General features: G+C 38.4%; 1 protein-coding gene across 3 annotated transcripts in view; it reads right to left on the reverse strand.

The window, feature by feature from the left end:
- The window catches only part of CTTNBP2NL (CTTNBP2 N-terminal like), a 65,471-nt gene that overhangs the window by 35,369 nt on the left and 6,638 nt on the right, over positions 1–23,464 (reverse strand). For 2 of the 3 annotated variants that reach the window (XM_054436016.2, XM_054436022.2), the window contains exons 2-3: positions 14,012–14,135; positions 10,081–10,188 (exon numbers count right to left, since the gene is read on the reverse strand). In XM_054436016.2, the coding sequence (XP_054291991.1) occupies positions 10,081–10,179 (99 nt within the window). In that variant the 5' untranslated portion in view covers positions 10,180–10,188; positions 14,012–14,135. The remainder of the gene's footprint in view (positions 1–10,080; positions 10,189–14,011; positions 14,136–23,464) is intronic. The other variant, XM_054436006.2, reaches the window with a different exon arrangement.

Genomic DNA, 23,464 nt, shown 5'->3' on the forward strand with positions numbered 1-23,464 from the left:
AAAAAAGGGGATGAAGCTCTCTTTCACACAATACTTCAGACACACAACAAGGACATAAAAATTTTTATGTTTTTAATGGGTACAGAAAAAGCATGACAAAATCCAGCATCCATTCCTGATAAAAATTCCCTGCAAATTAAAAATACAAATTTCCTTAATCTGATAAACAGCATTTGCAAAACACCTACGGCTAACAACTTGACAGACTGAAGGCTTTCTGGGAAGAAGACACAGATATCCCCATCATTTCTACTTGACATTGTACTGGAAGTTCTAATCAATGTAGTAAGACAGACACACACACACACACACGCGCGCACACACACACACACACACGGCATCCAGATTAGAAAGAAATAAGTAAAACTGTCTTTATTTGCAGACATAATTGTCTGTAGAAAATCCAATGGAAACGACTTACTGATTGATTGATTGAGCCAGGGTCTCATTCTGTCTCTCAAGCTGGAGTGCAATGGTGCAATTATAGCTCATTGCAGCCTCAATCTCACTGATTCAATCAAGTCTCCTACCTCAGCCTCCCTCGTAGCTGGGGTTACAGATGCATGCTACCACTGGGGTTACAGATGCATGCTACCACACCCAGCTAATTTTTTTTTTTAGACAAGGGGTTTCACCATGTTCCCTATGCTGGTCTTGAACTCCTGGACTTGAATGATCCACCCACCAAGGCCTCTCAAAATACTGGGATTACAGGCATGAGCCACCATCGTGGGCCCCCATGGAATTTATTTTAAAAGCTACTGGAATTAATAAGTGAGTTTATTAGTATGGTTGCAGCATATAAAATCAATGTATACAAAAATCAATTTTATTTCTTTTTCTGGTGGGAATAGAGTCTTGCTCTGCCACCCAGGTTGGAGTGCGGTGGTGCGATCTCAGCTCACTGCAACCTTTGCCTCCCAGGTTCAAGTGATTTTCCTATCTCAGCCTCCTGAGTGGCTGGGACTACAGGCGTGTGCCACCTCGCCCGGCTAATTTTTGTACTTTTAGTAGAGACGGGGTTTCACCATGTTAACCAGGCTGGTCTTGAACTCCTGACCTCAGGTGATCTGCCTGCCTCAGCCTCCCAAAGTGCTGGGATTACAGGTGTAAGCCACCGCAACTGGCCAATTTTATTTCTGTAAAACAGCAATAAACAATCAGAAATTAACATTTAACAAACAATACTGGCTGGGTGCAGTGGCTCACGTTTGTAATCCCAGCACTTTGGGAGGCTGAGGTGGGAGGATCACTTGGGTCCAGGAGTTCAAGACCAACCTGGGCAACACACTGAGATCCTATCTCTCTACAAAAAAAAAAAAAAATTTACCTGGGCGTGGTGGTGTGTGCCTGTAGTCCTAGCTACTTGGGAGGCTAAGGCAGGAGGATCACTTGAGCCTGGGGCTTGAGGCTGCAGTGAGCCATGATCATGCCACTACACTCAGCCTGGGTGACAGAGTCAGACCCTGTCTCAAAAAAACAAACCAAACCAAAACAACAACAACAAAACCCAATACCATTTATAGTATCATCAAAAGTGTGAAACACTTAGGGTAAATCTGACAAAAAAAAATGTGAAAAAGCTATACACTAAAAGCTACAAAGCACTGCTGAGAGAAATTAAAGACAACCTAAATAAATGATGAGATATAGCATATTCATGGATCGAAAAACACAATGTTGTTAAGATATGAATTCTCCCCAAATTGATCTCTAGATTCGATACAATCCCAATCAAAATCCCAACAGGATTTTTAGGGAAATTGGCAAGCTGATTCTATTCATATGGAAATGCAAAGGACCATAAATAAGTAAAGCAAGTTTCAAAAAGAATACAAGTTGGAGGACTAACACTAATTGATTTTAAGTTACCACAAGGCACAATAACCAAAACAGTGTGGTACTGGCATCAAGGTAGACAAACAGATCAAAATAACAGAACAGAGGGTCTAAAAATAAACACATGAATATATGAATAACTGACTGACAAAGGTGCAAAGACCATCTAAAGAGGAAGGATAATCTCAACAATTGGTGCTAGAACAACTGGACATCTATATGCAAAAAAAAAAAAAAAAAAAAAAAGGATCCATGCGTTATACTACATAACAACATTAACTGAAGATATATCATAGACCTAAGTGTAAAACTTAAAACTATGAGACTTATAAGAAAAACAAAAAACAAAAACAAAAACAAAAAACAAAAAAACAGGAGAAAACCTTTCTGACCTTGGTTTAGGCAAAGATTTCCTAGATGTAACATTAAAAACAAAATCCATAAAAGAAAAATTGATAGGCTGGGCACAGTGGCTCACGCCTGTAATCCCAGCACTTTGGGCGGCTGAGGTGAGTGAATCACCTGAGGTCAGGCGTCCAAGACCAGCCCGACCAACATGGTGAAACCCTGTCTCTACTAGACACAAAAAATTAGCTGGGTATGATGGCATGTGCCTGTAATCCCAGCTACTTGGGAGGCGGAGGCAGGAGAATCACTTGAACCCGGGAGCCAAAGGCTGCAGTGAGCCGACATCGCGTCATTGTACTCCAGCCTTGGCGACACAGCGAGACTCCGTCTCAAAAAACAAAACAAAACAAAACTGATAAATTGGACTTCAAGGAAATGAAAAACTTTTGCTCTTCAAAAGATACAGTTAAGAGAATGAAATGAGACAAGGTTAAGTATCTTTTCTTAAGATACAGTTAAGAGAGTGAAATGAGATACACTTGAGTATCTTTTCTTTTTTCCTGTCTACAAAAGATGCATTTTTTTTCCTGGTCTAGATTATGGCTGGGTTTTTATTTATTTAAAATTTATTTTTTAATTGATAAAAAATTGGAAATATTTATAGTGTGCCACATGATGTTTTGAAATATGTATACACTGTGGAACAGCAAAATCGAGCTAATTAACATATGTATTATCTTACATACTTATAATTTTTGTGTAGTGAGAACATTTAAAATCTACTCTCAGTGATTTCTGAAGTATACATTATTATTAACTATAACAGTTAAGTATCTTAACTGTAAAAAAAAATAGAGTTAAGAGAATGAAATAAGTCACAGACTGGGAGAAAATATTTGCAAGGCATATATTTGATAAAGGACTTGCAACCAGATATATAAGAAACTCTCAAAACTAAATAACGAGAAAACAAATAACTTAAAAAAAATGGGCAAAAGATTTTAACCGATACTGCATGCACCAAAGAAAACAACACAGGCCAGGTTGGTGACTATGCCTACAATCCCAACACTTTGGGAAGCCAAGGTGGGAAGATCATTTAGGGTGAGGAGTTTGAGACCAGCCTGAGCAACACGGTGAGACCTCATTTCTACCAAAATTTTAAAAATTAGCCAGGCATGGTGGTGTGTGCCTGTAGTTCCAGCTACTGGGGAGGCTGAGGCTGGAGGATTGCTGGAGCCCAAGAGGTTGAGGCTGCAGTGAGCCATGATTGCACCACTGTACTCCGGCTTGGGCAACAAAGTGAGATCCCATCTCTAAAATAAAAAAATACAAAAACAAAAAAACACAATACAGAGAGCAAATTAGCGAATAAGCACATGAAATGATACTTAACATCAGCCAACAATAATATGCAAATTGTAACTATAATGAGATATTACACACCTATAAGGATGGCTAAAATGAAAAAGATTGGCTATACCAAGTTTGGTGAGGATGTGCAGCAACTGGATACATCTGTGGAATGTAAAATGGTACAATCGCTTTGCAAAACACTTGGGCAGATTCTTAAAAATTAAATATACATCTATCATATGATATAGCCATTCAATTTCTAGCTATTTATTCAAAAGAAATGAAAGCATATATCCACACAAAGCCTTATACATGAATGTTCACAGCAACTTTAATTATAAAGTCCCAAATTAGAAACAATACAAACGTTTATCAACAGATACGTGGATAAAACAAAACCGTGGTATATACATATAATGCCAACACTATTAAGTAACGAAGAAGAAATAAGCTATCAATATACACAACAACATGAATAAATCTCAAAGTAATTATGCTGAGTGAAAGAAGCCAGGCAAAAATAGGGTATATTCTGTATGATTCCACTTATATAAAATTTCAGAAAATGTAAACTAATTTCTGATGACAGAAAGCAGATCAGTGGTTTGGGGTAAGGGGCAGAGAGTAGTGGGGAAAGCTGAGCAGGAGAGGTCACTAAGGGGCATAAAAATTTTGGGGAGCAATGGATATGTTTGTTATCTTGATTGTGATAATGGTTTCATGGGGAAATACATATCAAAACATCAGTATGCACATATCAAATAATACAGTTTATCATATGTCAATTATACTTCAATAAAGCTGTTTTAAAAAAACAAAATAAGCTGAATCAAACAATGGAATAATAAACAAATCAATGAAAAAAAATCTGCTACAAAGGCTTCTGCATTATCCCTGTATTTCCTGTTTTCATTATAAAGAGAAGGAATTAAAACATCTGTTCCATGCCCCAGAGTACGCCCTTAACCTTTGCTGTCTCAAAATACATGCTTTTGGGTGTGTGGATGGGAATGGGTCACCTCAAAACTGTCAATTCCCATAAGAAAAACAAGATAATGTCCAAGTGCCACTAATAACAACAAATATTTAATTGAGAAGAACTGTCATTTTCCTTACGAAGGACAGCATATTATCAGTATTTCTTTCTTCTTCTCCTTTTTTTTTTTTTTTTTTAGAAATGGGGGTCTTGCCGGGCACAGTGGCTCATGCCTGTAATCCCAGCACTTTGGGAGGCCGAGGCAGGTGGATTACGAGGTCAGGAGTTCAAGACCAGCCTGGCCAACATGGTGAAACCCCATCTCTACTAAAAATGCATAAAAACTAGCCAGGTGTGGTGGCACACACCTGCAGTCCCAGCTACTCGGGAGGCTGAGGCAGAAGAATCGCTTGAAACCGGGAGGCGGAGGTTGCAGTGAGCCGAGATTGTGCCACTGCACTCCAGCCTGGGCAACTCTGTCTCAAAAAAAAAAAAAAAAAAAAAAAGAAATAGGGGTCTCATTATGTTGCCAAGGCTAGACTCAAACTCTTAGCACTTCAGGCTAGGAGTCTGAGTCTAGCCTTGGCAACATAATGCCTCCTGCCTCGGCCTCCCAAAGTGCTGGGATTACAGGCATAAGCCACAGTGCCTGGCCTTATTAGTATTTCTTGCTTTATGGAATGTATCTTTGTTCCTAAATGGATGGACGGACTTTGAACCTCTGTTCTAATAATAATAACCAATAGTAAATGAGCATTGAGCATTTCAATTAGCATTTGCTATCTCATTTGGTCCTCGTAATAACATTTTACCGATAAAACTTACAAGGTAAAATAATTTGTCTAAGATCACACTACCATTGAGTGGCAGAGCTCAAACCCTAAAGTCTATCTCACTTGAAAGCTCACATTCCTAACAGCTACACTTAATTGAATGTTCTGGTTGATGGTTTTGAGGAGTGCCTAGTAATTATCTTTATGTTTCTTTTTTGAAAAATCAGGAATCCATATATAAACTTTACTCAGAGAGAGCAGGAATAGGCTGGCACAGTGGCTCATGCCTGTAATCCCAGCACTTTGGGAGGCTGGGACAGCAGAATTGCTTGAGCAGGAGTTCGAAACCAGCCTGGGTAACATGGCAAAACCCTGTCTCTACAAAAAATACAAAACTTAGCCAGGTATAGTGGCATGCCCCTGTAGTCCCAGTTACTCAGGAGGCTGAGGTGGATTACTGAAGTCCAGCAGGTTGAGGCTGCAGTGAGCTGCTCACTCCAGCCACTGCACTCTAGCCTAGGCAACAGAGTAAGACTCTGTCTCCAGAAAAAGAGAGAGCGCATAGGAATAAAAATAGCCACTCCAGGCTGGGTGTGGTGGCTCACGCATGTAATCCCAGCACTTTGGGAGGCTGAGGCGGGTGGATCAGGAATCAGGAGTTCAATACCAGCCTGGCCAATATGGTGAAACCCCATCTCTATAAAAATATTAAAAAATTAGCTGGATGTGGTGGTGCACACCTGTAATCCCAGCTACTCAGAGGCTGAGACAGGAGAATCACTTGAACTCAGGAGGCGGAGGCTGCAGTCAGCTGAAATCATGCCATTGCACTCCAGCCTGGGCAACAGAGCGAGACTTCATCTCAAAAAAAAAAAAAAAAGCCACTCCAACTCTAAAAAACATATTAAAATGTGGCCACAAATGGTCACTGATTAATTCATTAACATGTTTTATAATAAAAGTTATGAATACTGTAAATATAAAAACCTTATAACTCGGTAACCTAAATAAAGTTCAGTTTTCACCCTAATATCCCAGTTGGGAACTAGACAGAAATTGGACTTCTGTCAGTTATAGCCTATGTTCATGTGTTCATGTGATCTTTATCAATGATCGAAACCACCCATCCCAATCTTAAAAGCTCTTCCTAAAAACCATCTATTAAAATGGGATCATTTTTGGCCAAAGAATTGTTAGGTCCAGGCTTATGGGTGCCAAAGGATGTTTCAACTTGAGTCCGTTTAAGACTTTCAAAGATCTGTTATCAAGCAAGCTAATATCTGATTTTTTTAAAAAATGCAAACTCTCTTCACAGGCTTATTAGTATAGGACAATGTATGATGATTGCTAAGTTCAATTTTACGTTTTTCATTTCAGACCAGTCTTTATAATAATCTGCTTCCATAATAAGTACAAGGCCATGACCAAAAGCAGATGTTAGGCTATGGACTTATAGTGAACTTGCGATGTTATTTTTTTTTTAATTTTTGGTGCCACAACTTGGATACAAACTGAGGTTGCTGCAGGCACAACACAGAGTACTAACCACTATATGATCATAGCTGTGATGTTCTTAAGCCACAGCACCTTCCATGGTAACTTTTATTCTGTTTTCTATATTTTGGCACTGTCATTAGATCCTTATGATTATTTTTTCAATAATATTTTCAGTGAAAGTAAATTATTTGTTTCAACAAAGACATAACATTTAGATTTTTTCATTTTAACCCTTTGTGGCTGAAAAACCTCACAACAGTTAAACCTATAGAATGATGTATTATTACATAATTTCATACTCTAAATATACTTCTAACTTTGTCATGTCTACAACATTTTTGCCTGTAAATCTTCTTGCTTGGGGAATTTTGCAACAGCATTTGGCCAAACACAACAAAGTTCTATCCGCGGTTTTAAAAGAGTTATACCTGTTTTATGATTGAGGCATCAGTGGAAAGGAATTCAAGATGCCTTAAGTTAATTGCACATGAAAGCTGTAATATTTCACCATTTATCATTGTATAGATGATTTAAAGAATGCTTTAAAATAAAGCAATACCAATAAATGCAAGGTGGATTCTATTTAGTCACAGAAGACATTTAGTGTGGCTTTGCATCGGATCTAAGATGTGCAGATGTAATATACCCGATGTGGAATATTCAGAAATAAACTATTTAATCTAAATTTTATTAGCAGTCAAATCTATTTTTCAGATTTTTTAAAATGGCCATTGATTAACCTTCCTTTATTCTCCTCTGGAGCAATCACAGACCATGGTAGGAAGCCATTTACTAGATTTGCTTGGAATTAATGAACTGAGGCTTTCCTGCTGAACTATGTGGTTCCATCCTCTGCTTCTCCCAGACAGTTCATGAGCAATGTAATTTGCTTTCATTGTAGAGGGTATTCCTTTAGTGTTCTTATTCATGAAATTAAAGTAATAAAAGGGAAAGACGTTCATAAAGAAGGTTTTTTTTTTTTTCTGACATGATTCCTTCTAAAACAGAAAACCACTTTAAATAAAATTTAATTAGGAACAAATATAGTATAGGTCCCCTCTGTAACAATTAGATTTGAAATATACAAGACACTGAATAATGTGTTACATTATTTTCTATTGGCTTTCCCTGGTTCTATGCCAAACATGTCTTGGCTGCAATAGAAAGTGAGTGAGGAGGATTCTGGGAAGAAAAAGAACATAATTATGGGGGGGCTCTAGAAGAGTATAGCTGCAATCTGGCACTTTGCAGAAATTTTGGAATAGGAATGTAGCTCTTTTACAATTCTAACTCTATAGGTAAAGTCAACTTACAGCCTATGGGAACTTTACAACATATCCTGAAAGAAACTCAAGCCTTGCCAGAGAAGTGACAGTAAGCCATATGGTTTTGTTTAGAGATATAAGATTAAAGAATAGATTTTATGTCCAGACAAAAATCTATTTTGAAGCTAGGGAGAAAATAAAAAGATAAGCTTTTTTTTACTGGAAAGAAAACAGAAAAGAAAAACAAATCATAGCTATTTAGAACAAAGACCAAAACCTTTTCAACCCACTAAGCATCAATTAAGAACCAATATTAAAAGGAAGAAACTTGGTAAGTTGCCATAGTAGTTCATAAAGTCCAACAGGTGTTTATTGTTAAGCAAAAGCTATACAAATAATGCAGTAAAATCCTGATACATTGGAGAACCAAAACAAATAACAACAAAACCCCCCCAAAACTTCATAAATAAAATGATACTTCAGTTTAAAGAATGCTATGGCAGTTACTTTTCTCAAAGGATTGAAACAATTTTAATCCCAGCTGCCCCCTATGTTATCTAACAATAGATTGTTTAAAGATATGTCACTTCTGGTGAAGCTATTCATTTCACCTAAACTGCACAGAGTTAAGCCTCAGAATAATTTTATAACCTACAGACCATATGCAGACTAAATACAACACTTGTGCCTGATTCTGAATGGTATCTTATATCAAAATGCTCCCTTAATTTTAGCTCTTGCTTCTCAAGCTTCTCTTTCAACTTATCAGAACTGCCTATAGTAACCAAAATTGGATTCATGAAGAAAAAAATATATTTTAGGAAAACATGTGCAAAAAGCATCTAAGCATCTGTTAACATTAAAACCAGAAGGCAGTGTATGCTGCAGAGCACATAAGAAGAGCCTTTAAAATTTAGTAATTCACAACATCCACTTAGAAGTATTATGGTAATCTTTTAAAGTAACACACCACAATGGTACAATCATTTCATTTGTTCAACAAACGTTTACTGAGCATCTATGTGCCTGGCACTATGCTGGGTGCTGAGGACACAGTGATTAGTAAATAGACACATAAAGCACTACAGGTTTGTACAGTTTCTAAGGCTGAAAAGCAGACCGGTTATCTTGGTAAAACTATAAAAGAGAAAATGAGGTCATCCTCTGATTTTTCCATTAGAGGCAGCTGTCACCTCCACTCCTACCCTAATTATGAAGGGATTGAGACAGATGATAAATGGGGGAAAGAAGTGAGAATAACAATAGGCAATTAGCAGTGAGAATTAGAAATGGGCTAAAACTACCAAAAGTAAGAATTCTTAATCTGGGGTCCAGGGAATCCGTGGATGTTTTCACGGGATCCTTGATCTCCCAGATATTATATTTCAAATTTTGATATATGGATGTATATACATTTATTAGGAAGTTGCTCTTATCAAGTCTCAAAGGGGTGAGCGTTCAAAAATAGCTAAGGGCCACTAAACTAAAAGAATGAAATTCTGCCAGGCGCGGTGGCTCACGACTGTAATCTCAGCACTTTGGGAGGCTGAGCGGGGGCGGATCACCAGGTCAAGAGATCAAGACCATCCTGGCCAACATGGTGAAACCCTGTCTACTAAAAATACAAAAATTAGCTGGGCATGGTGGTGTGTGCCTGTAGTCCCAGCTACTCGGGAGGCTGGGGCAGGCACTTGAATGCAGGAGGCAGAAGTTGCAGTGAGCCGAGATAGCGCCACTGCACTCCAGCCTGGCCACAGAGTGACACTCCGTCTCAAAAAAAAAAAAGAACGAAGTTCAAGGTCTAGACATCAGATCGAGAAACTAAGGGAACTATTTTGAAAACAGAAAGGTTTCACCAGTGTCCCTAATAACACACCATGTAGGTGGCTACCTATAGCAAGTATCAGTATGTCCTCCATTTAATTTCAATGGAAACTACAGAAATACCTTAGTTAAATAAATTACAACTAATGAATGACTTTCAAAATGTATGATGACCTCTCTTTTTTTTTTTCTTTTAACATACCTTTAAGGCTTCTATAACAAGGTCCCTTGCTTCAAGCTCTCCTTCAAGAATACTAAATAGTGTCAGGAGTTCAGGCTTGCTGAGTTTTTCCAGATTCATCTTGAAAGCCTGAAACAAAGGTAACAATCAGACAATCTCCAAAGACATAGTTAATTTGATACAATTAAAGAAAAAATAAAGTGAGAGATAAGAGCAATTATAGTATCAAATGCCTTAATAAAGGAAATAGTTGAAATTAAATAGAAATATGTTTTCTGATGTTAATCACAAACTGAGCAGCAACAGAAAGTAAAATTCACTTTAATTATTGATTTCACTACCACTCACAAAGATCAATTTTTCATCATATTTCCTCCAGACATGTTTACAAACAAACATCCTAGAAAATCTCAGAAAGAATTAGCTGGTAGGGCTGGGCGCAGTGGCTCACGGCTGTAATCCCAGCACTTTAGGAGGCTGAGGTGGGCGGACCACGAAGTCAGGAGATCGAGACCATCCTGGCCAACATGGTGAAACCCTGTCTCTACTGAAATACAAAACATTAGCTGGGCATGATGGGGCACACGCCTGTAGTCCCAGCTACTCGGGAGGCTGACGCAGGGGAATCACTTGAACCCGGGAGGCAAAGATTGCAGTGAGCCGAGACCACGCCACTGTACTCCAGCGTGGGCGACAGAGTGAGACACTGTCTCAAAAAAAACAAAAACAAAAACAAACACAAACAAGAATTAGCCACTAATTTTTCAGGTAAAATTGTGCTATAATGAATACTATTTCTCTGAAAAATTGATAGACCATCAAAAGATTTCCCAGTTTTAGATAACCAGTTTCCAAAACTGTATATAAAACATTCTGATATCCTTCAACTGGTTAAAATAAAATTTGGGAAAAGAGATAATGTTTGGTGGGAGTATGGGAGAAATTTTTCTTTTAAATTGTCTGCTTTCACAGACAATAGCTAACACAATATTTATATCTTGTATAGTAAAATAGACTTAATTCAACTATATGCAAACTTACTTTTAAATGAATTCTGAAAGTATAGTGTTTAAACATCTTTTTTTTTTTTTTTTTAAAGACACGGTCTTGCTCTGTTACCCAGGCTGGAGTATAGTGGTGCAAACATGGCTCACTGCAGCCTCAGCCTCCTGGGCTCAAGCGATTCTCCTGCCTCAGCCTCCCAAGTAGCTAGGATCACTGATACATGCCACCACGCCTGGTTAATTTATTTTTTATTGTTTGTAGAAATGGGGTCTCCTTGTGTTGCCCAGACTGGACTCAAACTCCTGGGCTCAAGCGATCCTCCCACCTTAGCCTTCAAAGTGCTGGGATTACAGGCATGAGCCACTGTGCCAGGCCTGTTTAAACATCTTAATTGGCTAGGCTACCACAAACTGAATTTATCTGACTTGGTAAGTTCACAGTTCTCTGAGAATCTGCATGTTCCAAAGTATGTTAAATGGCAAATTGCATGACACAAACTCAATCCTTTCTACAACACTAATTCTCAGAAACCACATAAAGATACAAGTTAGACTGCTGTACAATCTTGGAAGAGCCTTCTGACCAGTGTATATGGTAAGAGATATTTTATAATTTCCAAAGTAGAACAAATATTTCTCTCTCCACTTTTTATTTTCAAATTGCCACTCTTATGGAAAGTGAATCACAACATGACCAGTTCACACATCCTCCAGTAATTTATCACTCTTTTTAATTTTTGGGGGTACACAAAAAAAGAATTGATTCCTTCCAGAGCTACTGCTTTTAAGTGAACGTGTATACAATGCATACTTCACTTTGTTGTTAGATTGTGTTCCAGGACATGCTGTCCAAGTCTTTTAAAGCATAGTATAACATCTTCGATGTAACCTCAGCTCTAATTGCTAATTTTCTTTTTTTGAGACGGAGTCTCACTCAGTCGCCCAGGCTAGAATGCAGTGGGGTGATTTCGGCTCACTGCAACCACCATCTCCTAGGTTCAAGTAGTTCTCCAGTCTCAGCCTCTGAGTAGCTGGGATTACAGGCAACCACCATCATACCTGGCTAATTTTTGTATTTTAGTAGAGACGGGGTTTCACCATGTTGGCAAGGCCGGTCTTGAACTCCTGACCTCAGGTGATCTGCCCACCTCAGTCTCCCAAAGTGCTAGGATTACAGGTGTGAGCCACCACACCTGGCCTTTTTTTCTTTTTCTTTTTATTTATTTATTTTTTTGAGACAGAGTTTTGCTCTTGTTGCCCAGGCTGGAGAGCAATGATGCAGTCTTGGCTCACTGCAACCTCCGCCTCCCAGGTTCAAGTGATTCTCCTGCCTCAGCCTCCCAAGTAGCTGGGATTACAGGCACATGCCACCATGCCCAGCTAATTTTTGTATTTTTAGTAGAGACGGGGTTTCACCATGTTGGCCAAGCTGGTCTCCAACTCCTGACCTCTGGTGATCCGCCTGCCTCAGCCTCCCAAAGTGCTGAGATTAAAGGTATGAGCCACCACGCCCAGCCTCTATTTTCTAACAAGTGAATTTTAGCAACTAGTAAATGACATTCACTCTAGTATCAGGGATATATCTCATAACATTTATTTTAAAAATAAAAATAAAAACTAAAACAAAACTAAATAAAAAAATTCTAACAAACCTAATAAAGCTACACTTTATTAGAGGTTATATTGGAAAGAACATGTAGCTTGGGAGTCAGATGCCACATCTGCATCTTCCTAGTTGTGTGACTGGGCAAGTTATCTGACTCTGTTTTCTAATCTGTGAAAGGGGGATGATGATATTTAACTCATAAGGCTGCTATGAAGATTAAGTTAATAAATGTAGAACATCTTACCACATTGCTGATACCTGGTTTCATTATTAGTAACTATTATCCTGTCTCATTTTTCAAAAGAATTTAAGAAAGGCACTATCAAAACTTGCAGACAGCCAAGATCGATGACCTTGGAAATAACTTCAGCTGCCCTTTTGCAATTGGGAAGTCCTTCTTGGTTCTATTTTAAGCTTCTAAGTAAAAATCAAGTATTATTTGTTAGATTCTAATAAAATAAAAATAAGAGGTACATATACAAAGAACTAAATTATATTGTACTTAAAGTGTTCGATATGTAAAATGAAAAAAAAAGTGTTCTGTTATGATAAATATACATCCTTATAAAAGAGTAAAATTAAAACAATCTTCAGAGTCACTTTAATTACAAAACAGTCCAGCCTAGGCAGGAAAAAGTTCTATTCCTTGTCAATGACAAAGAAGAATTCTTTTATTATCTCTGTGTTTATAAATCATTTCTGCACACAAATGTTAATAACTGGAACATTTCACTAATATGTCCCAACTTGGCTGGGCATGGTTACTCACACTTGTAATCCCATCCCAGCACTTTGGGAGGTGGAGGTGGGCAGATCACTTGAGGTCAGGAGTTTAAGACCAGCCTGGCCAACATGGTGAAACCCTGTCTCTACTTAAAATACAAAAAAATTAGCCGGACGTGGTGGTGCACACCTGTAGTCCCAGCTACTCGGGAGGCTGAGGCAGGAGAATCGCTTGAACCTGGGAGGTGGAGATGGCAGTGAGCCGAAATCATGCTACTGTACTCTAGCCTGGTTAACAGAGTGAGACTCTGTGTCAAAAAAAAAAGAAGGTACCAACTCAGCTTAGTGTTTACATGAATACAATATAAATATTACATAGGAGGAAAGAAAGGCCACTGCTGTGTAATGTAAGAACCAATAGATCTGTTTTTGCATATTCCAATAACCACCATTTATAAGTATTAACATTTAACAATTCCTTCTGTTCTATGCATTTGAATGTAATCTCAATATATAGACACTGCAATAAATTTTTGCCTGAAATATAAAAGAATGACAGTAAAACTGCATTAGATTTTAGGATAGCAGTGATATTCTTCGAGGTAGGGGTGATACTGACCTGATAATCGGCAGAGTCACACTTCAGTCCTCAAGTATAAACTTACAGTTTTCTTCAGTAAAAAATTGGGAAAATTGCCAAATATATTTAAAATGCCATTAGCGTGGTGGAAATGTGTCCAATGCTACAAAATAAGGAGAAATTTATTGTTCATGTGATTATACTATAAACAACTTGGTAAATCCCATTAATGTCAACTGTCATCGCTGATGAGGTCTGACAGCTGTAGGTTGATAATGACAAGAAAGAAGAAAATAGCCAGTTCTTCAAGTTGAAGTTGAATAATATATGAAAAATACCAAGAATCTGACTTCCCTTTTGCAACTAAAATAAGGGAAGGTAGAGGCTTTTGAGATCTTTTCTACTTTAAGATGTCCACTGCCATTTTAACTTCTGACTTTTCTCTTCCTGAAATGACAAAAACCTATTTGCTTGAATCACCATGACTTAAGCACAATGCACTTAGATTCAGCCGGGCGTGGTAGCGGGCGCCTGTGGTCCCAGCTACTCACGAGGCTAAGGCAGGAGAATGGTGTGAACCCAGGAGGTGGAGCTTGTAGTAAGCCGAGATCGTGCCACTGCACTCCAGCCTGGGCGACAGAGCAAGACTCCATCTCAAAAAAAAAAAAAAATCGTAATTACAATGGAAATTTTTAAACTGCCAAATTCATATAAGGAAAATTCTCATCTCCTCACCTCCCAACAATCCATAAACAAACAAATCAGCCTCTTAGCACCTCGACTTTGTCTGCAAAGGCTGATTACACATCCCCACAGTCTATAAATCTGAAATAAAAACCACTTGTAGACAAATTGTGTGGATATATTATCATACACTGTGGTATAGCCAGCTACAGCTATATATATTTTTCACATTTATGATCAGATGTTAAATGTTAAATTATATGTAATTTCTTGTTTATGATTTCCTAACAGTGTATTAGACGCAGCAAATTTTATTAAAAATGATAGGCTTTAAATTTTATTTGATAAAATGTAATCTTTGCCTTTTATTTTAAGGCACTAAGTCTGAAAGCCCATTTGAGTTGCTGAAACCTAACAGTCAAATGGGGACAGTGTCAAAGGAAGAAATAATGCTGCAGTAAGTCCTTGGTTGCTTCATTAAAACAAGAATCAGTAATTAAACTAATTACAGATCTCTCAAGTTAGGACAGGAAGTATAAGTTTGTTAAACAGTCAAGAATATAGACCCAACAACATATACACAAACCACTGCATAAGCTATTCCAGCAATTTCTGCCCAATATATGGGCAGAATTACGTGGCCAAGGATATTCAGAAAAAGGGTATTTCTAGCCCCATATTCATTATCAGAAAAACTGACAGATTTTTGGTATGCCACATTGTGTCTATAGACTCATTCCCTACTTATTTTCTAAGTAAGCTGTCACTTGTCATTTTCATCATCAGTGACTCTGAAGGACAAGATCAGTTCAACTAGATGCTCAGCTCATTCCTTCCAAGACCCAAATTACCTTAGAGTTTAGACACAGATATTTCTATAAGTCTATGGACTCATTCCCTACTTATCTTCTAAGTAAGCTGTCACTTGTCATTTTCATCATCAGTAACTCTGAAGGACAAGATCATTTCAACTAAATGCGCAGCTAACTCCTTCCAAGACCCAACTTTCCTTAGAGTTTAGACATAGATATTTCTAAGGAATGCTACAGTCTATAAATCTGAAATAAAAACCACTTGTAGACAAATTGTCTGGATACATTATCATACACTGTGGCATAGCCAGCTATAGCTATATTAAGCTTTATAGTTTTCTCAATAAAAAATACACATATAAAAATATACAGTAAAAAAGATAAAGATATTTATTTTTAAAAAAGATATTTTAATAGCCTGGAAAAATAAACCCATTTAAGGGCTAAGTATAACACTTTTTTTTTTTTTTTTTTTTTTGAGACGGAGTTTCACTCTCGTTGCCCAGGCTGGAGTGCAATGGCACGATCTTGATCACCGCAACCTTCACCTCCCGGGTTCAAGCTATTCTCCTACCTCAGCCTTCTGAGTAGCTGAGATTATAGGCATGCGCCACCACGCCCAGCTAATTTTATATTTTTAGTAGAGATGGGGTTTCTCCATGTTGGTCAGGCTGGTCTCAAACTCCTGACCTCAGGTGATCCCCCCGCCTTGGCCTCCCAAAGTCCTGGGATTACAGGTGTGAGCCTCTGTGCCCGGCCTACACTTATTTTTATGTTATCAATAAGTGATTTCAAATGAGCCTGCCCAGCATACCGTTTGGTCTATTCACAGGTTTCATCCCACCATGAAATCTTACGCCAATAGCCAGGACAGCATGAGTCTTTTCTAGATGAACTTTCTTGTGCCACCAGTCAGAAGTTATGGGTATCAAAAACTGCATCCCCCCGACTACCCCACTGTGCCTCCTTAACTGTAGTACTGATTTTGCCTAGAAGTATGTTGGTGTGGCTCTGCTCATTTTATTCTGATATTTTCCCCTCTCTGGATACTATCCGAGCTCCACTCATTCTGGTTTCGGTTATGCTTCTTCTTTTTGAAGAAGTCCCAGTTTCTGCTCTGGAATTCCGACTTAATTCTATAAGATAACAAGCATTGCTGCTGCCATTTTACCATATAGAGACTGAATGGCGGAAAAAGAAACACCCCAAACAGCTTCTATAGCCATGTAAGCAGTAGGACAGGGCAGGACAGGGCAGGGCAGGGTGGAGTACAAGCAAGATGTTTGTCTGTCTATTATCCGAGTGTGAGCATATCTACATAGAACTGAGGCTTTATTTCTTTCCAGGTGGTAGGTTTTTCCACATAAGGTAGGAAAACAACATTTTTAGATGAGGCTTAGATAGCTCCTGACATAGAAATGCCTCAAAAAAATCTATATAGATCTATTTAAATAAATCAACTGGACTAATTTTTTTTAATCAGTAATTTTACCTAGGAGAGCATTCTTGCAACACTGGATAAAAATCACTTTTTAATTATATACTCAGATATCGAACTTAAGAAATTTATGCTCAGCTATCAAATTTAAGAAATTTATATTTGGACTACAAATGACTCAGATTAAGGTCATTCAGTGAGTTGGTGAGCAAAGTGATTAGTGATTAGCGAGCAAAGTTATAAAGGAAATTGACTCCAATTATGTAAGGACTCCATTTTTTTTTTTTTTTTTTGAGACGGAGTCTCGCTTGGTTGCCCAGGCTGGAGTGCAGTGGTACAACCTTGGCTCACTGCAACCTCTGCCTCCGCAGTTTAAGCGATTCTCCTGCCTCAGCCTTCTAAGTAGCTGGGACTACAGGTGCGTGCTACCACGCCTGGCTAGTTTTTGTATTTTTAGTAGAGACGGGGGTCTCACCATGTTGGCCAGGCTGGTCTTGAACTCCTGACCTCAAGTGATTCGCCCACCTCAGCCTCCCAAAGTGCTGGGATTATAGGTGTGAGCCACCACGCTCGGCCCGTAAATACTCTTTCAATACATATAAGCCAAGCCAAAATATAGGAGGCCAGTAAATTCTTAAAACTCAAAGAGCCAAGATGGACATGTGAAATGGGTGTTTTTGATAGTTTCCCACTAGATCATGTACTTTCTTAAAAACCCAGTATACATGAAATAATAATAAAAAAGAAACTTGCCACATTACAAATACTAAATCTGAATATGAACAGAAATGCACTGCTATTTTAAAAAATGCATTCAAAGCTTCAGTTAATAGGGTTGCTCCTTAAAAAAAAAATTAAAATGTATACAAAACAACCTCATATCGGGGGTAGAAGGTGTTGACACACTACCTTGACTATCTCAAAAGATTTAAGATTCTAATTTTTCAGAAGGATTATTTATTCATTTGGGATAAAAGAGTGACAATATTCTAAATGGTCCCTTTCATTCCTCTTGGCATTTAAAGGTTAGGCTAGGAAGTAAAACATGTCAATGTGCTACTAGAAAATAATTTTCTGGCTGGGTGTAGTGGCTTATGCCTGTAATCTCAGCACTTTGGGAGGCCAAAGCAGGAGGATCAATTGAGGCCAGGCGCTCAAGGCCAGCCTGGGCAACAGCAAAAAAAAAAAAAAGAAAGAAAATAATTTTCTGATTAAGAAAGCAGATCTTTTGTACATTTGTTAAAGAAAGCTGTTTTTGAAGGGCGTGGCTCACACCTGTAATCCCAGCACTTTGGGAGGCTGAGGCCGGCAATCACCTGAGCTCAGAAGTTTGAGACCAGCCTGGACAACATGGCAAAATCCTGTCCCTACAAAAAATGCAAAAATTAACCAGGCATGGTGGCGTGTGTGCCTGTAGTCCCAGCTACTTGGTAGGCTGAGGCAGGAGAATTACGTGAGCCCGGGTGGTGGAGGTTGCAGTGAGGCAAGATTACGCCACCGCACTCCAGCCCGGGCAATACAGTGAGACACTGTCTCAAAAAAAAAAAAAAGAAAGAAAGAAAAAAGAAAGCCGTTTTTGTTACTATTTACAAAAGTTCTAAAATCAAGGTATAATAACTAATCTCATTTTATTCAATTCCAATATTAAACAGTATATATCTCAAATCAAGCTTCTCTCAGATGAAGGTGAAAGATATTACTGGAATATTTGGATTACTATAATACATGTGTTAAATACACATAACACAGGCTGACTTGTACCTCCCAAAATTCATATGTTGAAGTCCTAAGCCCCAGTACCTCAAAATGTGACTGATTTTGGAAACAGGATCTCTAAAGAGATAATTAAGTTAAAATGAGGTCATTAGGGTGGGCTCTAATCCAATATGACTGATGTCTTATAAGAAGAGGAAATAGAGATATAGATGGGTCAGAGTTAAGACAATGTGAAGACAGCCATCTTTATAAGCCAAGGAGAGACACCTCAGAAGAAACCAATCTTGCCCACACATTGATCTCAGACTTCTAGGCTCCAGAATTGGGAAAAAATAAATTTCTATTTTTTAAGCCACCCCATCTGTGGTACTTTGTTATAGCAGCCCTAGCAAACTCACACAACATGTTAACCACTTACTACTTTGATAGATGATTAGAACAACTAGATCTAATTGAATTGTAGGTAAGAGGGATTTAAGCCTTCCTCTTACCATGACAGCACTACAACATAGTATTTCTCAGAATGCCTTATTTTGCCTTATCAGTCTGTTTTTTCCCAGCCACACTATAGACAGCATTATATAAAACAGAATGGTTTGGGAACATTTTTAGAGAAAATCAATTTCAGGATCCCACGAGGAAAGATGTTTTGAGTTATCCTGAAATATAATATGAATAGTGCACTTACAAAGAAATTACAATGGTGCCAAGGGATCAAGATGCTTGTTTATTCAATACTGCCAACATAGACTTTGAAGCAGGCCTCTAGAGATCAGCTCTATAATTAAGCTAGTATTTTTCAGGGTCAACATTTATAACACTGTAGTACTCTATTCAAATACATAGTGCTCTATTTACATTAAAGCAGATTCCAGGTTACCAGATTATCTGGATCTACGCTTAATAGAGAAATTAATTATGATATACTATCAGCAATAATCACCACCACTTCAGAGTTCTATAGCAGTTTTCTAAGAAGAATTTAAACAATAATAGTAATAATGAAAAAAGATAAACATTTATTGAGCTAAACATTAATGTATGCCAGACAGTGTTCTAAGTACTTGACATGTACAGGTATTAACTAATTCAGTCTTCACAACAACCTTAGGTGATATGCTATAACCATCCCCAACAAATTCATCATTATCATCATCCTCATTTAACAGATGAGAAACCTGAGGCATAGAGGCTAAAAAACTTGCTCAAAGCCTCACAGCTAGTATGTGGTAGAAATGGGATGTGAACCCAGGCAAATTGACTCCAGAGACTCCCTTGGTAACCACTGCTTACATCTGATCCTCTCATTTTATCAGCCTTAGGAATTGTATGGTGGGAAAACCTCAGCTAAACAACGATTCACAAAGCTGGAAGGAGCCTCAGCAATAATCTAATTCAGCACTCTCATTCTACAGATGAGTACTGAGGCCAGAGTTGTTAATGTGAACACAATTAAATAGAACTAGGTCTAGCACACATTTTTTTTTTTTTTTTTTTTTTTTTTTGAGACGGAGTCTCACTCTGTCACCCAGGCTGGAGTGCAATGGCGCGATCTCGGCTCACTGCAACCTCCGCCTCCCAGGTTCAAGCAATTCTCCTACCTCAGCCTCCTGAGTAGCTGGGATTACAGGTGCCCACCACCACGCCCAGCTAATTTTTCTATCTTTAGTAGAGACAGGGTTTCACCATGTTGGTCAGGCTGGTCTCGAACCCCTGACCTCGTGATCCACCCGCCTCGGACTCCTAAAGTGCTGGGATTACAGGCGTGAGCCACTGCGCCTGGCCACATACATGTCTTTTTAAGATCCAGTTTAATTCGCTTTCTGGGACAACATAATAGGTATCAGGTTTTCATTTTGTTTAGTTCTAAGACTCATGCAACTCTGCTGTATCTCTCTGTGAGTGTGAGTGTGTGAATGTGTAAGTGTGTGTGTGTACACATCTGTCTCTTTCTCTGTCTCTCATATATGATATCAGCAACATTTATATGTATATTGAAGAAAAGAAGGAAGTAGCCTTATGCCCATAAACAAACATTCAAATATCTTTTCCCTCAAATGAGAACATTAGTGCAAAACTATTAAAAACAGGTCTGGGCCGGGTGCAGCGGCTCACGCATGTAATCCCAGCACTTTGGAATGCCGAGGCAGGCAGATCACCTGAGATCAAGAGTTCAAGACCAACCTTGCCAACATGGTGAAACCCTATCTCTACTAAAAATACAAAAATTAGCCAGGCGTGGTGGCGCACACCTGTGATCCCAGTTTATCAGGTGGCTGAGGAAAGAGAATTGCTTGAACCCGGGAGGTGGAGGTTGCAGTGAGCTGAGATTGCACCACTGCACTCCAGCCTGAGAGACAGAGCAAGACTCTGTCTCAAAACAAGAACAAAAGGTCTGTCTACCTGGATATCTGTTTACACCATCTCAAGTATTCTCATCTGAGACAAGGCTAAACTAGAACTACATTAGTTAAGCTACTGGAATGGATGTTAATGAAAATGAAAAACAACTTTTATATTAATAAATTTTTTATCATTGAACATTTTAAAAAAGATATGTCTTTTAACATCAGAATATTATTACCAGGAAACTGAATCGTTACATTCTTGTTTTTTTGTTTTTTTTGAGATGGAGTTTCGCTCTTGTTGCCCAGCCTGGAGTGCAATGGCGCAATCTCAGCTCACCGCAACCTCCGCCTCCTGGTTCAAGAGATTCTTCTGCCTCAGCCTCCCAAGTAGCTGGGATTACAGGCATGTGCCACCATGCCTGGCTAATTTTGTATTTTTAGTAGAGATGGGGTTCCTCCATTTTGGTCAGGCTGGTCTGGAACTCCTGACCTCAGGTGATCTGCCCACCTCGGCCTCCCAAAGTGCTGGAATTACAGGCGTGAGCCACCGCACCCGGCTGAATCATTTCTATATAATTTGTTAGATGGCTTTATTTCACTTAAATGAAATTGTAACATGATTTCAATCAAATATGTATCTGACCGTCTCTATTGTCTATCTGTCCATCAGTCCCCTAAATTTTTGCTTTTCTGAAATAATGCCACCATAACTTGTAAAATACCACAACAAGGGAACAATAACATGTAGATTGATTATTTTCAGTAAGATGATTCATGGGCCACAATTCTAGAGGCAGCCTGGAATGCAAACCCTTCAAATGCTAATGTAGGATGATGACATCATTGATTCCACTAAGATTCCACACTGGGGAGAAACTCCACAGAGTATGGTATGAAGGATTAACCGTCAAACAGTTAAGGAATCTGTGTTTTAGCTATGCCCATAACCTGACTTTATATGAACTGCAAAAAAAAACTTCAAATAATCTTCTAACAGAAATAAAACTCGTGATGTTGTTTTGTCTTCTAAGACAGATAACTGACTTAAAAAAAGTTTAACAATTGAGTATCAGTTGAATATTACCAACAACAAGCCTGGCAATTTTTGTTCTATGGTTCTTCAGGGACAGTAATTCTGCTGGGAGACAGTGTGTTATAGTGGAAAGCACATGGATTTTGGAATCTGACAGAGCTGAGTTTGCATCCTGGCTCTGCCACTTGCTCTTTGATCCATTTAACCTTTGAACTTCAGTTCTTTATCTATAAAATGGACATAACCATACATACTGTAACAGGAGGCTGCATGGTTTAAATGAGTTAGTGACTGGTCAGTTTCTCATTTCTCATCCTTAAAGAGCATACTTTTTGGTTTCATCTGCAAGGATAATGAAGTTTTCCTTTTCCAATGGGTCATCGTTGTCTATCATTCACGTATCTAATTTACAAACCAAAACAAGTTTACTTCTGACTTCTGCCAGGTTGATCTGCTCCAAAAAGAAAGAGATGGTCTGGCCAGTTCCTGGGAAAGTCAGTTGAGAGACATGTTCAAGCCAATTGTATCTGCACAATACTTGGGAAAAGAAAAGGCCATTCTTCTGCTTAGATTAGTTTTTTGTGCCTTTAGCATACAGGTAAATGCATACCTTTGCTTCCACTGAATTTTAACAGGTTTTAATCAAGTCACAACTTTAACTTGTGATGACTGAGAAATGGGTTTCCTGAAAATATCACAGCTATTTTTTTAGATTAAATGCATAATGGATATGTATCTACATTCGTAATTCAAGAGCAGTTATCACATTCTATTACATCAATTCATCTGTTTACATATCTGTCTTCTGTCTCACAAGACTCTGAACTCATCTGAACAACTACTCTGTCTATTCAACTTGATCACACTTAGCACTAGCAGTCTCTGGTTCAAACAGATACTAAAAAAATGCTGGTTGGAAAGAAATGTACAGCACTTTCAATCTCAGCCAACACAACTGGACTTTACCTTTTAGAAAATGGGAAGCCACTCAACATTTTTAACCTGGTGAAAATCATAACAAAAGCATAGTTTTAGGAAAGTTAATGCTTACAGTACAGAGCTGACTTGACTGAAGAGAAAATGGAAACAGAAAGACTAGTCGGGAAAAAAATTTAACAGCATAGGTATGAGGCAAAAATGTATGAACTAGGATGGTAGCAATAAGAATGGAAGAGACTGACAAAAGAGACATTAAAAAGAATTTACTTAGTTATTTAAGAATTTACTTACAGTAAATGACAGATTTTCATTTAAGGAGGTAAGAGGGGAAATAATCCCAGATCAGCTGAGGTTTTGAGAGTGGGTGACTAGAATGATGATACCATTAGCAAAAACAGGGATGTCAGAAATGGAACTGGGTTTACTGGGGAAATGATGACTGTGATACGAGACAGGCTGAATGAGAAGTTATTTGACCCCCAAGAGGAACGTGTTAAGAGTCTGTTAGCGTGGTGATGGCTA

The sequence above is a fragment of the Pongo pygmaeus genome, chromosome 1, assembly GCF_028885625.2.
Source record: "Pongo pygmaeus isolate AG05252 chromosome 1, NHGRI_mPonPyg2-v2.0_pri, whole genome shotgun sequence".
In the NCBI taxonomy this organism is placed as follows: Eukaryota; Metazoa; Chordata; class Mammalia; order Primates; family Hominidae; genus Pongo; species Pongo pygmaeus.